Here is an 18,237-nt window from a genome sequence, read left to right as displayed (position 1 = left end):
CTTATGGAGAGTGGAGGACTGTTCTACATCTTACTGGCCTTTTTGTCCGAAGGTGGTTTTTCTGTGTGGGACCTCACAGTCCCCTCTAAAATAGGCCCTGGTCCTGAGACGGCTGTGAGCTCTTCTTTTCACAAAGTCAGACATTCTTTATCCATTTCTGTTGCTTGCAACCAGGACCTGAGTGCTAATTTTGTGTCCTGTCATGTGAATACATGTGCTGGTATGACAATAAAGAACCTTGAATCCTTGGAAGGTTCCTAAATGGCAGCCGTTTATAAGAACTGGTTGAATTCTCTAAATGCTAAAGAAAAGGTGCCTCTCTTATCTCCCTTTGCATAGGATACACTGTGCTTTCACAAAGAAAAGGACTATCACACTTCATATGAATATCAACAACATCCTCCTTTACATAATTATGCAGCCTTTTGTGAGTGGAGTCAGATTCTATTAGCACTGTAGACGTCTTTTCTTTCCTCCTTCACATCCTTCCTTGACCTCTTGGCATTTTCCATTGAAGTCAAAGAAAAGTGTTTAGGAAAGTATAGAGAATAGAGTTTTATGGAATATTCAACCACAACCTATGACCAGGTCATTTTCAAAATGCAACCTTCTGCCTTTATCGGAGGCTGTGAAGCCTTGCATATTCAGCGACGAGCCGCTTGTTGTGCTTCATTTCTGTTGCATTACATTTGGTGGAGTTGAAACTTTATAGATCAGGTTCATCAGTGTCACCACCTCAATGTTATAAATCTCATATTTACTCTCATTTTTGATCAATCAAAAGTAAAAATGTATTTTTTTCTGCTGAAATTTTTCAGATCTTACTGTGGTGTGGTGATAAACAGGCTTTATTGTATTTCAAAATCCTTCCTGGTTTCTACAACCCATTGTGTTAATAAGTTTAGCTTTACAGTTGTTGCTGATTGAGTTTGGGGATGTTTGTTCTTCTCGTTCTGCCTTCTGACTCTTTGGCAACCAGTCAGAATGACAAATGATGAGCTGTCACCATGACATTAGATCCCCAAGACGCATTTCTCTGAGTTAGAATTTCTGACAGAACGCTGTAGTTCGTCGAAGTAATAATTGATGGCAGCCGGCTTTCTGTTGTTAGATATGGAAGCGTCCTTGAATTTGCTTTTCTCTGCTCATGAGAACCACATTTTTGACCATAAATTGGGCACACCAAAGATTGTAAAAATTCTTTAAAGGATGCAAAGTGAACAGTTGCAGGAATGAACTGTTTCTCTGCCATTTTTTGCAAATTGTTGATCTCAAAAGCATCAAGAAACAAGTTTACTTTCAGTTCATTATGAGCAAATACAGATACAAAGCTTTATATTAAACTGTGCATGAAAAATCATCTAAATTGCACTTGACTTCATATTTGTGGACTTGGAACCAAAAGCGGCTTCCCTCAGAAGAAAGTTGGCAACTTCAGTGCTGAGTTTGTCGCTTTTTGTATCTCTCAAGTCCAAAAAAATCAACTTCAGCAAGACCGCATCTGCACGGTTCTCTGCTCACATTTTTGACAGTAAACTGTAAACACCCAGGATTTTGAATATTCTTGAAAGCATGCAAAACCACTAATGTGAACACCTAAAGGAAGAAACAGTATTTATCCATTTTTTGCAACTTGTTTCTCTCCAAACCCCCAATGAACAAGTTTACTCTCAGTTCACTGTGAGCAAATACAGATATAAAGGTTTATATTAAACTTTGCATGAAAAATCATCTAAATTGCACTTGATATTTGGAGACTTGGAGCCAGAAGCTTCTTCCCTCAGGAGAAAGTTGGCAACATTAGCGCAGAGTTTGTCTCTTCTTGTAACTCTCAAGTCCAAAAAAAAAATCAACTTCAACAAGGCTGTATCTGCACAGTCTTTCTCTTTTTCTATGTTTATTTTTGACTTTAAAATTATATTGCCATGTTTATGAACATTTAGGCGTTTGAATAAATGCAATATTCATGCTTGGATTGTGTAGGTTTAAATGTCTTTGTGGCTGCCGGTGATGAAAATTTCCAGGAGATTCAGTTTTCATCTCAGGAGATCAATCGATGAATTGATCCGCCGCGTCTCTCAGGTTGTGCTTGAGTTCCATAAACTAAGCTCAGAGTGTTTCATAATCCGGTTTCAGTTAGAGCAGAGAAGATGATATGGAATGGAATTTATTTAAACCAACAAAACCTCATTGTACAAAGAGGGGAAACCAACAGGGTTAACTAGACAAAACCAAACCTAACTAAAACAACCACAAGGACTAATATAACCTTCACAAATAAGGCAGAATAATATTACTAAGTTGGGAGACAGAAACTCAGGGCCAGATAACAAAGGAGGTGAGGGGTAAACTAAACTGAGACCAACCAAATTTAGTACAGAAATCAGGAAAAATTACAAAAGGCCAAGGAACAGCACTCACTGCAAACAGAACATGAGCTAAGGCAATCGGATACGAACAAACTGAAACTAGACTAACTAAACGGGGTGCTCACGAAACAAGGGGAACTAAACTAAAGGGACAGGCTCGGGGGAATCCAGGGTCCGGCGAGCGCATCGTCAATGCAGGGCCATTGAAAAGCCAGAGCGGGACCAACAGCAGGCAGGGTCAGAAATGGCAAGTGTGTCGCTGATTCAAGTCCACCAAGAAGCAGCGGCTCGGGGACGGCAGGAATCCAGGGCTATGACTGTCTATGGTCTGGCGGCAAGTAGATGACTGAACTCGGCTTTTGTTGACTGAGGTGATTACAGGCAGGCGAGCCGATCCCCACAGCTGTCTCCAATCGCTGCAATCCGCCGGCTGCACACAGAGCAGCAATGAGAAGGAAGGAGAAAGAGGGGCTGGAGCGAGGATCATGGCAGTAACAAGAGGAAGCAGCAGGGATTCAAACAGGTGGCAGTTTCATTCCTGAAGCCTCCTTTCAGTGTCTCGACTTAAGGGCTTCCCCCCCTGCTAGTCGGTAAAATTGAAGAACAAGTGGAATACCAGGACGCTAACATGTGGATGGACCAAAATAGAATTCGTTTCAGGCCCTCTGCAAACCTCCAAAATTACTTCTTGACACCACTGCTCCTACAGTTTGCTTGGTTTGTCTGTAAATTCACAGCTTCCAAAAACATGTGACATCTACGTGTTGCTGTTTATCGGTTTGGAAACAGAAATGAAATTAACTTAGGAAGACGAGACTGTCTCTAATATTAAACCCGGCAGCATGAAATTAATTAAACAAAGGGTTGTGTAGGCAATCAAAAGTGCATTTTTGTGACGTTTTGTCCATTTTCAGGCGTCTGAGCTTCCGTTTAAGGTCAGAAGAGTGTCATGTGAGATCAAATGAGGCAAGAGAAGCGCAAAATAAGTCTGGCAGCATCAACCTTTTCAGGATGTTTTTGATGCTGATTCTCCACAAGGAGAGGCTGAGTTGTGTAAGCGTGTTTCCAGCAGTGCAAACCTCCTGCCTGCGCTCTCCATCAGATTCAGGTTAGAGGTCTCAACAGGTCTCAACTCAAAGTCTTCTCAGTCTAATCGGGTTGGACAGGGTCTCGTTTTACTGCCACAGGTCTCAGGTCTGGGTGTGAATATCTGTAATATAATTTCACTAATAATTACTCTGCTTGTTAGTGCAGGAGAGACAAAGAGGCCTTTTAGTTTTTTTAAATATAAATTGGTTTAAATGTCTGGATTCACAGCTGCAGTTTATTATCATTGTTAATTATTATTTTGCTGCTTTTTCCCTTGCTTGTAAAATGATTTAAGTTGCTACTGTTTTCTCTCTGTTGGGCCCTATTTAGTGCAGGGATACAGCTACTACGTAGTTTTATTATTGATTAATCTGTGAATTGTTTTCTGGATTAGCTGTTTGGTCTATAAAATGTCAAAGAATGTGGAAAAATGTTGATTACTGTTCTCAAATGTCTGGTTTTGTCCACAACCCAAAGATATTCCGTTTGCTGTCATACAGAACTACAGAAACCAGAAAATATTTGCTTTTTTAAAATTATTTTGTTCTTGAACATACTGATTGATCAATTATTAGATCAGATTTAATTTTATGTCATTGCAAAGTATACAAGTACTAAGACAAGAAAAAGCAGTTTAGCTTGCAACTAGAAATCTAAAAGCAGCAGTAAAGTGCTTTGTGTACAGTATGTTACAGATTATCAAACTAGATTAATTTCGTAATTTAAGCTTTGATTTGGGAAAACCGTATTATTTTCTGAGTCCTTTTGGCTCGCTTACCATCCGTTCTCGCTCCCACTGCCCCTTTTTCCAATCACACTGGAATATGTGTGGAGTCACTTTTTGTTTATTTCACATTTACAGAGCCAAGACTGAGCACAAACACCTGATTTTTTTTTCTTCAGTGCACAAACATGAGGAGATATTCAGCAAATTTGACAAAAAAATTAGACAAAGTTTGGTTAGACGTTGCATGTGTTAGGTGGAGCTGTGGTGGTTTCTGATTGGTCAGACTACCACAGAAACAAAAACAAGAAAAGCACTCAGCGCAGTACTTCGCCATGGCTGCTCAGTCATTGTATCATTACCGACGGCTAAAATTCAGAAAAAAATTGTGGCAGATATCATGGCAACATAGAATGTGTCCATTTAATATAGATATACCCACCAACAAAATGACCTTGCGCTGAGCTATGCATGGATACCGAATCGTGTGACCTAAAAATGCAGCGGGCAGCGAGAATTGATGGGACTTGGAAACACCCCCACAATTTAATCAATTGTTCCTTGGATCATTTCTGACAGATAAGTCCTGATAAGTCCGAAGCTGTCAATTTGTAGTAGGATCACAATCGTGATCATCAGCATTCAGCTGACGTAGTGTTCACTTGTTGTCATGGTTACAGTGACGCCGTGACGCTATCTCGCAATGATACAGAAATCTTTAACAAATCCATGGATCCAGAATATAAGCCGCATCACTGCCAAAATCTAATCACTTGGTCCTTGTTTCATTTCTGACCTTCCCTGAAAATTTCATCAAAGTCCATTTTTGAGTAATGTTGCTAACAGACACATAGACAAACGTACGCCGATTGACATATAAGTCCGCCGTTCCTTGGCGGAGTAAAAACGCTTTGATCTATTGACGAGATTAAAGCTACAGTTGGGGAACAGTCAAACATTTTGAGGGAAGACTTTGAACATTATGAGAAAATAGCCATAAAGTCATAATTTCTGGTAAAAGTTGTTCAAGCCGGTTGTTTTCGCTTCACCTTACTGGAAGTTTTTCCTCCTCTCAGGTTCGCAGCGTGAGTTCGGTGGTGAGCCGTCGCAGAGAGCAGCGGGTGCTGGTGATGGTCGTCACCATGGTGGTGTGCTACCTGGTCTGCTGGCTGCCGTACGGCGTGGCGGCGTTGCTCGCCACCTTCGGCCCTCGCGACCTTTTGACCCCGGAGGCGAGCATCACGCCGTCGCTGCTGGCCAAGTTCTCCACCGTCATCAACCCTTTCATCTATATATTCATGAACAAGCAGGTGAGTGTTGGCCGTCATTGCGTGCCTTCTGCCCGCTTTGGGTGAAGCAGCATCTTTGTATGTTCATATAAACCTGTCCTAGTCTCTCATACGTTGCTTGTTATCTAATTACGCTGCAGACAACCGAACATTCCAGCTTAGCTTGTCAAAGTCTGAACCCGTTAGTGTTGACAGCTGGGAGATTTAATCATACAGTGTGTGGTGTCTAATTATGCATAACTGAACAGAAGTGGGTTACATTTCATAAACTGGTTCTTATATTGATCTTACTTTCTACTCATTGTTATACACTGCCTGTCCAAAAACAAAGTCACCGCTTGGATTTAGCTAAGCAAACAGGGAAGATCCTTCCATTGGATAATTACTGCAGTGATGACTACGTTTCAGTTGCAACAACTTATTTAACTCTAGCTGATGCAGTGAGGAGCTTCTCATTTCTTAAACGCCCATGTTGGAAGACATATCCTGTGGTCATGGAAAGGATGCTAATCTGTCTCAAATTATTGGCCCGTATCAAGCAAAGAAAACAACTAAGGAGATTTCTGAAACTACTAAAATCAGGCTAAGAACCGTCCAACACTTATTAAAACCTGAAGGATAGTGGTGAACCATTGTCTTTGAGGAACAAATGTGGTCGGAACAAACTCTTAGATGATCGTAGGAAGTCAACAGGTGAACTCACAGCTATGTTTACTCATGAAACTAAGAGTATTTCCACACACACAATGCAAAGGGAACTCAAGGGATTATGACTAAACAGCTGTGTGGCTCCAAGAAAACCACTGATCAGTGAGGTTAATCAGAAAAAAAGGCTTCAGTTTGCTAGGTAGCATAAAGATTTAAACCTTACTCTGGAGCAATGGAAGAAGGTCATGTGGTCTGATGAGTCCAGATTTAACCTGTTCCAGAGTGATGGGGGCATCAGGGTAAGATGTTTTACATGTTGGTTCTAGTTTTTTGTTTGTTTATTTGTTTCCTGTGAAGTAAATATCCAACAACTGTCGTTTTGTTCATTTTTTTTAATTTATGGTATTAGAATTTAGGTAAGCTGCACAAAAAACATTCCTGAGTTCCTTCTACTTCAAACTATGGTTGTGATGCTTCCACAGAGGTGCAGGAGTTTATGCTGCAGTGAAAAATGAGCCCAGAGTGAGTAAAAATAACACCCAGAAACTGCTTGGAGTTCAGAGTCTCAAATTAACTCATGACCTGAGACTTTTCTAGAGAGGATTAAACCATTTCCACGTGCATTTTCCAAAGTTGACTGATAGAAGAGGGTTAGTTGGTGGTGGTGGAGGCGTGTGGCATCTGCTTGAGTCTTCCATTATCATTAAAGTCAAGGTCAGATTCTCAGAATCAAACTCAAAACAGCAGACTTGCATGTGCTTCTGTACATATGACAGTCAACGGCAGACATGTTGCATACTTGCGCACCAGAAAACATGATGGCAACCTCCTGACAGTAATGAGAGGAGCCGCTTTGTTCATTGTGTTTGGCGGAACAGCATTAAAAAAAGTGAAAACAGTGCGTGCCACCACTTAGCAAGAAACAGGACATAACTGTACTGCACAGACGCTTTGAATAACATCACGAGGATTCATGCATGTGGATTCAGAAACAATTAACTGCCGCTGAAGGTGACGGCATGAGACTGGAAACGCGTCTATCACAGGAGACCGACCTTCTCCGAGCTTCTCTGCAGCTCTGCGCTTGTCAATAACACCTGGTTTATCAGAACATGTGCAGAGTGTTTCTGTTTATCGAAGAGTCAGGGCTGCTTTCATGTCCTGTTACAGATAACTGAACAGGACACATCCGTGATTCGCGTTTACCGGCTGGAATAAATTCAGTTCTGCAGCTTCTTGTGTCATTAGCAAGCTCCCAAAGCAGGGTTTTCAGAATAAATTGGAATAAAAAACAAATAAAATATCAACAAGCCCTGATTGTAGTTACTAAAAACTTTTTTAAAAGCTGGAAACCAAATGCAAGGTGTGCTCTCAGTGAGAAAATGGTCTAATCCTGCTGATCTGGACCAAATTTTACCAAAAGTCCTTCTCATCCTCGTATCTATATCCACTCTGAATTCCAAACATTTTAGCTTTTTGCTTGGAAATACGGCATAAATTACTGCTTTTTCCGAGGATGTCAGTTTGTTTCTTCTGCATAATCTTATTTTTTTGACTGTTTTCTTGTGCATTATCGTCAGTATTTTCACCAAGTTCTTCTCTGAAGATTAAACTAAGAAAGTAGTCTTTGAACTGTTTCATGTCTGCTGTAGAATTGCCTCTGAACAGTGGTTTCAAATGAGCACAACGAGGCTAAACAATCTCTTGTCAAACTTTTATCTTGAGTGCTGCCAATTAGAAAACATTTCCAGTAGTTGATGATATGAGAAGTCGCTGATTAACATTAATTCCATACAATACTCGTCCAAAACCAAAATGACAGATGAATATTGTCTCGTTCATGTGCTCAATGGAATCCAGTTTCTCTACTGGCATGTTTGGATGAATTCAATAAAGGATGGATGGATTTGATATTAGACTCAAATTGGATGAAATGCTATTATGTCCCTGCATTTCCCAGGCCAGAAATAGTTATTTGTTGTTATACTTTCAGGCTATTTGGGTAACAGTGCTTCACAGTAACCATCTTATTAAGCATTTCTAAGCACTGTTAGGTTAAGCTTAGGCACCAAAATGACCAAACTAGGTCTAAAATACACTAATTCACAAGATTAACCATGTGTGGAAGTCAATCAGATGTCTATTCATGTTTAAAAATGAGCTCAAATGTGATCCCATGAGGTCCTGACAAAGTAATTCTAAGTAATCTGGAATAAGTAATAAAAAATGCATCTTTATGGGTCAATATATAATTGAGGGACTTTGGAAATCCATGGGATATATCTTGCACACATTTTTATTAAAAGTTAATAAACTAATGTTTTTATGTTCATTATGATCATGTCTTTACAAATTCCACTATTATTTATTATGGAAACAATCACTTATTAATAAAAATGACTGGATATCACTAAAATGTCAACGTCTGAATATATTAACAGCCACCTTCTAATTAGCTAAACAATAATAAAATGAACTTATTCAAAAATAGTTTTGATTGTGTTCTTTTTTTTAAAGTTCAGATAATCATTACAGATATTTCTTTTTTGGCAATCTATCAAATTTTATATGGAAAATAATAAATTGTATCTGTGTCCCAGAAATCACTTTGAACTAAGTTACCCATTACAAAAACACCTCTCAAGGAAGTGTGTTAATTCCAGATCACATGACCTGCTCCACATGATGTCATTTCCTCCTGAAGAAAAGACTGGCCAGACTCCAAGGCTTTCTGACTTATTTAATATAAAGTAGTGTGTGAGTCAAGTGTGGATTTATGGCATGTCAACAGGTTTACTACAATATCTTTATAAATAACTTTGAATTTCAATTTTTTCAAAATGCCATGTGGTGTTTGGTTATAGGCGGCCATGTTGATTTTAGGCCTAAAAACAGCAAAAATGTTAACTATGATACCTGTCAACTAAGTTACAAAAAGTCCTGCAGTTATATATTGACCCTTATAATACAAGAGTCTACAAATAATGACAAATACTGTAGATTAATTTGCTTGAGGCTTCATTACAATATGTTGAAAAGCAATTATTTATTGTGTTTCAGTTCTGATGGGTAAACACAGGAGACAAGAAGTTGGTTTAAAGTACAAAAAGTGAGCTCTACATACAAAATTCCTGGTCCAGGCTCTCGTAATATCATGCATCGACTACTGCAACTCCTTTCTGCATGTACGGTCAAACCTGTGCAGATGATCCAGAATTCAGCAGCAACCAGCCAAAAACAGCACATCACCAAGCTGTTCAGATCCCTTCACTGGCTTCCAGTTGCTGTTTGCATATAATTCAAAACTGTGACACTTGATTTCAAAACTAGAATGAAAACAGCTCCCTCCTACCTGAACTTTCTCATTCAGGTGTACACTCTCTCCAACAAAAGGCGCCTGATACAACCACCACAACAGGGCCAGTCGATAGACTCCCCCTCTAGTCCCTCTCAGTCTTTAAGAAAAGACTGAAAACCCAGCTCTTCACTGAACACCTTTGCACTTGACAGATTGCAAAAAAAAATTAAAAACAGTAAATACTAATACATCTGCACTGCCTGTATGCACCACGGTCCTACTATCACACATGAACTTGTTTTATGGCTCTTATCCAGGTTGTTGTCTCCTGACCAGATCCTTGCTTGTGTTGTATCTACTCTCAGATTTATGTCGCTTTGGTTAAAAGCGTCTGCTAAATAAAATTGTAGAATTGTAGAAATATTCTAGATGATAAAAACAGGCAGGCAACAGAAAAAAACAATGAAACTCGTGAGAAATCAGGAAAAAATACTACTAAACCTCATACCATTACATCTGCATAGTGTTTGGAAATGCTCAATGGGGAGGCATTAAAGTTAAGTAGAAGGTTTTTGGGTTAAAGAGAAAAAAATCTGAACTAAACTCGGTGTAAATCAGAAATCATGCGTTCTGCGTCTAATTATCTGCTCCTCTTCATTCAGTCAGCAGACCCGACACCCAGGGGAGGGCGCACACAGACGCACAGATAAAAGACGGAGCTGTGACATTATTATTATGATGGTGTCAAAGTCGTAACGGCATCAACGCTCCTCCGCCCCCCGTGCAGCTGCGATACAAATCACTGACATTCAAGGACACTGCGCAGGAAAAAAAAGTAATGAAAAAGAAAAGGCAAAGTAATCTGGTTGCTGCTGCTTGTAATTGACAGCAGAGCAAACTTCAAAGTGCTTTGTGCAGCATTTCAGCATCAATAAATCATTAAAGGAGTCATTAGTAGATTAGAATGATAACTGTAAACAAATATGAGCAGCGCAGGGAGGACGGCGTCACACTGCTTTTGACATTTTGAACTTTTCATGCTGTACCTGCACAATTTTCCCCTCCTCATATTGTCAGCATTATGATTGTTATCAGCTCCTATTGTTGCACTTTGACCCTCTGAACCATAACAGGTTTGAAATACATGTCATCTTTTATAAAACAAACTAAAAAAACAACAAAATAACACAAATTATCACAGCTAGAAAGTGCACAAACTGAAAAAAACATCAAATTTTCTAATTTTTGTGAGGTGTGTTTGCATCTGGAAATATAACCAAATCTAAGCTTAATATGATCTTAATATTCAATGTTTTAATGATTTTTTTAATATGTCATGTTTGACGTATGGTTCCATCAGGAAAAATTAACCAAATCTAAGCTTAAAATTATGATATTTCATTCAAATCGCTTTATGCTACATGTCTCATTCAAAAATTTGACAAAAAAATTTTTTTTGCCTGAACTAGATTTTCTGAAAGACAAAAAATTTTGCACTATTTTGCACAACTGTGGTGCTTTTAGACACTCGGCTACAACCAGCAGTCATGTGACAAAAAATCTGTGACTTTTCAGTTGAACTGGGCTGAACTGCAGGCAGTGTTTATACAGAGCAGATCAGAAATAACTGTGGAAGATAATTAAAAATAGCTTGTAATATACTGCACAAAACATGTTTAGGTTCTCTGTATTTCTAGTCATGGTTGTGTGTAAGTTGTGTTTAAATATCCTCCAAAAACCAACTCTTTCCTCTGACCAAATTCTGTAAAAAACATAAAATTCAGTGCTCCTTGACACAACTATGGAGCCATGGCTGACTCTGCTGCGCTTAACAGTAACATGACAAAAATTCAAAGACTTTTCTGTGGAACTAGGCTGAACTGCAGGCAGTGTTTACACAGAGCAGAGAGGAGACAGGCATGGAAACAAATGAAACATGTGAGTAGTAAAATATCTACAATACGCAGAGTTACCACATTTGTTCCCATTAATCGTAACACTTGCAGTAGTTTCATTAATGGAAGATGAACAGATGATTGTCATATAAATAAATGATAGCCTAAGTGATTACAGTTCATTTTACTTTCATAAACTTTTGTCCTTGCCCTTCTGGAAGAGATCCAGACATCCTTGTGACATCTGGCAATTTCTTTTTACACTTTTTAGCCTCTTTCCTCTAAACTCCAAGACTCTTTTTTTTTTATCTGGAGCATCCAAATTACCAAACCTTTCTGGGACACTTCCCAGGTTTTGCCAACATTCTCCAAACTGCTGAAATTCCTCCTCTTTTCACCTCTTGCAAACCAGTCATTGCCGGTTGTTGCTTCCAGTGCACCAGAGATTTAAAACGCTACCTGGCAGCGTTAGGCTTAATGAGCACCGTGTGAACTTGTTAATGAACAGCCATTTGTATGCAAAAGTCCCACACTGTAGCTTGAACTGAAGCTCCTGGACTGTAGCTGCAGAATTTGATGCGTTGCACTGCTGCCGCAAGACGAGACAAATGAGCACATGTTCCCGTGAAAAGGAGAATGTGACGGTTAATTTTTAGTAAGTCGGTGGTTTCTCAGACTTTTATGAAACGTGTCACTTTGCATCACCATGTCTCAACCTACAAGCTTACAGAGACGCTCATACTGAGGCAGCTGCATCCAGTGGAACACATCTTGTTCATTAAAACCTACTTTTAACACAAGGTTTATATGTGTATTCTTGTATTTTGTGTATATCTGTGATATCTTTTTTCCAGCTGTTGTTCACAGTGTGAGATCTCCTGGTATTTTCTTTAATTTGTTTTGTGCCCCACAGTGTCTTGTTTGTATTAATCTGTCATGGTAGGATGGTCCTGTCATGAGTGGCGCTTTTTAACATATCATCAATGAAAGGGGGATATGCAGGATGGAAATACACCGATCAGGCATGAGATCATGACCACCTGCCTAATGTTGTGTTGGTCCCCTTTATGTGGCCAAAAATGTTCTAAACCATTGGGCCTGGACAAGAGGACCTCCCAGGGTGTCCTATGGGGTCTGGCACCAGGATGTTGGCAGTGGATCCTTTGGGTGCTCTGGGTTGTGAATCAAACTTGTTCCACTGCATCCTGCTGATGCTTGATCAGAATGGGCTCTAGGAAGTTTGGAGGTCAAATCAACATCTTGGGCGACTGTCATGTTCCCCAAGATGTTCCAGATTGTTTGATGTTTTTATGACGTGGTGGGGTGCATTTTCCTATGGGGGTAGGTTGGTAACATTTAGGATTTCCCTTTGCATGAGTGAGTGTGGTTGTTCTGGGACAATGTTTATTTGGGTGTCTAAGTCTCATCAACACGGACGCCAAAACCCAAGGTTTTCCAGCAGAACACCACATAGCACCAATATGATCAATGTTATTCATGTCACCTGTCAGTGGTTTTAGTGTTCTGGCTGATCGGCGTGTAGTACAAGGAAAGAATCCATCCATTATCTATACACCGCTTAATCCTCATTAGAGTCATGGGGGGCTGGAGTTTATCCCAGCTGACTCAGGTGAAGGCAGGGGACACCCTAGACAGGTCACCAGTCTGTCACAGGACTACATATACAGACAAACAACTCACATTCACACCTATGGACAATTTAGAATTAACTTCAGCATGTTTTTGGACTGTGGGAGGAAGCCAGAGAACCCGGAGAAAGCCCACGTTTACACAGGGAGAACATGTAAACTCCATGCAGAAAGATCCTGAGAAGGCCGGGATGCAAACCGGGTATCTTCTAGCTGCAAGGCGAAAGTGCTAACCACCAAGCCACTGTGCAGCCCAGGAATGAAAATAAGAAGGCAAAATCAAGCCTGAAGGGTTAAAAGAAGCAGGTGAAGACCATGAAAGGGGTGAAAAGAAAGAAAAAAGAAAGACAAAAGGTGCAAATAGGAAGTGAAACTAGTGGGAGGGTTTGGATGCAAAGTAACAGCAAGAAGATGGACCTTTAAAAGGAGCAAAGAAAACTGAAAGCAAAGAAGAACGTCTGATGAAAGAAGGAAAAGACAGGATGCAAATAGGAATTTGGAAGGAACTGGCAGTGAAAGAAATCTAGTAGAAGTTGGAAATGAATGCGAGATGTGGGGATGAAAAGGTGACAGGGAGGAGGTGTAAAGCACAAAAGTTCTTTTTAATCTCCAAAAGGTAGCGCCACTTTGATTCTGATTAACATGTTACTATCAGTGAGCGACACGCTGCGGCGGTGACCTTTCTTCCCCCCTCCACAACACTCTTTTATCTGCCCGTGTCTCTTTTTATCTGCCGCTGCCTCCGTCTGTCGCTCAGCGTTTCCAGGTTGTCACTTCTGAGCTTGTGAGACATTTAACTTCCTTTGATGGCTGACTTGTTGCGACGGCGGAGTAAAGTTTGGTTCTTTTTCTCGCTCCTGTGGGATGATTACGCCGCTAATGTGAACTTTCCGGTGGCTGCAGGTAGAAACGCTCAGGAGGCCGCACTGTGTGGCGCTTTCAGTCTTCAGTTCCTCCCAGCCCATAACTATGGCAGCAGTGTGTTGAGGCGAGTTGAAGACTTCAAGCGCTGCGCAGATTCACGCCCCGGACCTCAGCTGGCAGCCAACAAATTACAGCCTTGCACCTTTCGCTGGCATGTTTCTGCACAAGGTGTCATTACCGATGTCAGTCTGGGAATCTATGTATTCACTCCTTATAGATTTCCAATTGGTCGTGTCAACTGCCATATTTCCTCAAACGCTGACTGGGGATTTTTATTTGAAGCAGGTCCTTATTTTCTATTTCCGCCGTCTGATTATTATAATATTAGTTTGATGTGCTCCCATTTGCCTTTGAAAGTTACTGCAATATGCTGTTAGCATTGTGGACAACCCAAAAGAGAGTTTAACCCTTAGATACACAAGTGATTGAACCCTACGCTCTTCCATAAGTGGGTCAAAAATGTATTTTTATGTCATTTTGGTTGAGAATAATAATTTACATTATTGTTTGTGTTATTTTTTTCTCCACACAAGAATGATTTCATGTTTGAAATATGTTTATTTTTCACAGATTTTGAACTTTTTGATGATTGAAAAAGACAAATATTACACAGAACAGCAATAGAAGAATGTCAACATTCATTTTTTTTTAAATTTTCCCTCCAGCTGTTGCTGCTCTCCGTCCCTCCAAGTTTGTGCATCACCTCTTGTATGATATTATCAGTGATAAAGAGCTTGGGGTAGTAATGCAAATATTACAATTTCTTTAAAAGTATAAAAGGTAACTTAAAAAATTTACGTTGTTACGTTGAAAACATGTTTTTTGAGGAATAGCAGGAATATGAAGTGATAAAATCCTTTCATTACAAAGATATTGCAAGAAAATGACCTCACCGGGTCATTTTAGACCCACTTATGCATCTAAGGGTTAAAAGGGAAATCACCCTTAAGAAAAAACTTAAAAATAGCAAATTCTACTATTTATTAGATCAAGAAACTGTAAAAAGAGAAAGATAAACTCATCAAATCTGACCTAACTTAAGCTTAAAATCATATTTCCTCAAAATCACTTTATTCTACGCGTCACATCTAATAAGTCACCACAAATAAACTGTTTGCACCAGATTTTATGAAAAAAAACCCCAACAATTTGACAACAATTTGGTTAGTTTTCAGTTGAACTGCAGGCGGTGTAGTGGACAGTAGAGTTTGAGAGGCAAATATAACATTTCAGATACAGCATGGCTGAAATACTGTAAACAGAGGAGCAAAGTGTTTGAAAGATACATCCAGTATGGTGAAATATGTTTCCATAGTTGATGGGATTTTAATTTTATTTGTGAAAAATACCTAAATTGTAAAGGTGAGGGTAAAATATCTATAGACATGGAGCCATTAATACTTTCACACCTGTGGTTACTTTAAAAATGGTGAATTTTTTTAAATTTCAAGATTTGTTTATTTACTTTTTGAATGCTAAATAATCAAAAGAAATCAATCATTTCATGTTTTATGGCATTTTATCTGTGTCATACTGCACAAAACCCTTTTTTTAAGTTCTCTTGATGTCTAGCCATGGTTGTGCTGTTTGGTTGTTGTTTTGCTCAGAAGATAAGTCATTCTGCATGATGAGTATTTTAAGGCTCACTCGAGTAAAGAAATGTAAGTGTAATTTCAACTGGACGGTATGTTCTTAATTTAAGTTTGCACCAAACATCAGCAGACCTTCTGATTATGTACATCAGTTACAATTTGCATCATCTACGTTGCACCGTAATCAAATTTGGAAACTAAAAAACACAGAATATGAATTTTTCAACTGACTAATCCAATAACGAGCGTCCTCAGTTCACCCCACATGTATGTTCATTGAAGGAAATGGTCTGAATGCTGCTTGCATAACTAATAAAATGACATAGTTAAACTGAGGGCTGTAGCCAGGATTATACAAACACTGAGGTAAAAAAGGTAAAATAAAAACCCATTATGTATAATGCTAGCGATTTCTTATTAGTCTGGATATTTTGATTTCATTTTTAAGAAATAATTTTGATCTTTTCATGTTATTTTTGCTTTCAAATTGCTTTTAAGTTTCTCTTTATGTTCGCAAAACCACGCTTTTAATTATTTTTTTTTAGCTTGCAAGTCATTTAAATTGAAACATTGTCTACATATTCAATAACCATCTGTTATTTTATTACTGTTTTTTATGCACTACAATTCAAGTTTGAGGTCACTTAGAAATGTCCTTATTTTTGAAAGAAAAGCAGTTTTTTTCAATGAAGATAAAATTAAATTAATCATAAATCCACTGTAGACATTGTTAATGTGGTAAATGACTATTGTAGCTGGAAACAGCTGATTTTTAATGGAATATCTCCATAGGGGTACAGAGGAACATTTCCAGCAACCATCACTCCTGTGTTCTAATGCTACATTGTGTTAGCTAATGGTGTTGAAAGGCTCATTGATGATTAGAAAACACTTGTGTAGTTATGTTAGCACATGGATAAAAGTGGGAGTTTTCATGGGAAACATGAAACTGCCTGGGTGACCCCAAACTTTTGAACGGTAGTGTAATAATTACTTTTTAGAGGCCTAAAGATGTAAAAATGTTCACGAAAAAGCAGCAAAAATGAGAGAAAAATCTTTAAAAAATCAGCACAAATTTGTGTGACAGAATGTTATGTTATCTTGTTTGGGAACCAACTGTTTTTTATGAGATTTCTCCACACTGTGTCTGAGAACGTCTAAGAAAAGGTGAAAATCTAAAAGCACTGACTGTAAAAGATATTCACTTTTTATTGAAAAATCCTACCAGGTTTCATTGTAACCTCTGCAGCATTTTATTGCTTCTTCGCAGTTCAAATGTCACTTTTGTTTCCTCGTGAATGAATTTGTCTTCTGGGATTCATCCGGCACCCTGCAGTCTTTTTATCAGCTGCAGTAGATAAGTGAGACATGCAACGAGAGTGGAACGCTGCCGTTACCTCATTCTGACTGTTTGCATCGATGCATTCTGTTGTTGCTCTCAATATTTCGGTCTTTCTGTCAGAGGAGAAGCTTGAATTATTGGGACGATGCACAATCTTTTTACAGCACTAAGAAAAAAAATAACAAAAGCAGTTGAGCATAAGGACTTTCTTTTGGGATATTTTGGTTGTTTTACTTACAATCATGTTTATGTTGTAAACTGCTAAAATACTCTTAGTGAAAATACATTTTTAGGGACATATAAGGACATTTTGTCATTACTTTTTCTCTATATAATACGCAATATGCAACTGTAGCTAAAAGCGTAATTTTAACTTTTATTTCTTAGTTTTTAGGCATCCAGAAGACTTTAAATTTAAGGTTAAAGAGAGATTATGGTCTTGATATATTGGAAAAACTTCACAAAATATATATTATTACTGCATAGTTGATGAGAGGATTATTAAGACACAGTTCATTAATAAATACTAAGATGAAAATCTTAGTACATTGCTGTATTTTTACTATTTTCTACATTTTAGAACAAGATTGAAGACCTGAAAGCAATAAAATGACTTACGTTGAATTAAATAAGTTCAATAAAAGCAAATTCATACATTAGATTCCTCATAGCAGCCTCCCTTCGCTTTGAAAGTTGCTGCGTAATTCTTCACCTGGAGCTTTTCCAGCAGTCTTGAAGGACTTGTTGGTTGTTTTTCCTTCAGTTTGTGTTCCAGCTCGTCCTGAACCTTCTCAGCTGGGTTCAGGTCACAGATTTAGAGGTCAGGTCACCAGACGCAGCACTCCTTCAGTCTCTTTCTTGGTCAAACTGAGCTTGTAGATGTTTCAGGTGTGTTGTGGCTCCGTGTCCTGCTGGAAAAGCTAACAAAGGTGCCACTAAGATCAAGCCAGTTTGGATGGTGTGATGCTGCAGAATGTTATGGGAGCCATGATGATTAAGTGCTTTGGAAGTTTTCTGCTCCTGGATTTCAAACTGAACCAACAAGGCAGCTTATATTATAGACTTTTGCACATATTATGTAGATAATTCACTGAAATGTGTTGCTGAAAAGATTTGAAGGCAATAATAAGTCATGCCGCTGTTGAATCTGTCTTCATTTAAGATCAATAAAAGTTACTTTGAACTCAAGCTAAACGCCTAAATCTCAACTTTATATTGATCAGGAGTGTCCAACTACTACTATCATAACTATCTCTGTACAGTTACTAACTTACTTACCTACTCTATAAGCAGAGGTGGTAGAAGCACTCAAAAAAGTAAAAGTACCAATACCACATTGTAGATTGTTACAACTAGAAAGTCCTGAATTTAAACCTGGAAACTAAATGTTAGCATCACAATCTACCTAATGTCCAAAA

The 18,237-nt window shown here is 38.7% G+C and overlaps 1 protein-coding gene across 1 annotated transcript in view; it reads left to right on the top strand.

The window, feature by feature from the left end:
• tmtopsb (teleost multiple tissue opsin b) overlaps positions 1 to 18,237 on the top strand; it is a 47,883-nt gene that overhangs the window by 23,927 nt on the left and 5,719 nt on the right. Inside the window, exon 3 of the mRNA XM_023272860.3 lies at positions 5,259 to 5,492. Coding sequence (XP_023128628.2) covers positions 5,259 to 5,492 — 234 coding nt within the window. The remainder of the gene's footprint in view (positions 1 to 5,258; positions 5,493 to 18,237) is intronic.

Source organism: Amphiprion ocellaris, chromosome 22, assembly GCF_022539595.1.
Source record: "Amphiprion ocellaris isolate individual 3 ecotype Okinawa chromosome 22, ASM2253959v1, whole genome shotgun sequence".
NCBI lineage: Eukaryota > Metazoa > Chordata > Actinopteri > Pomacentridae > Amphiprion > Amphiprion ocellaris.
This window is presented reverse-complemented; position numbering and strand designations above follow the sequence as displayed.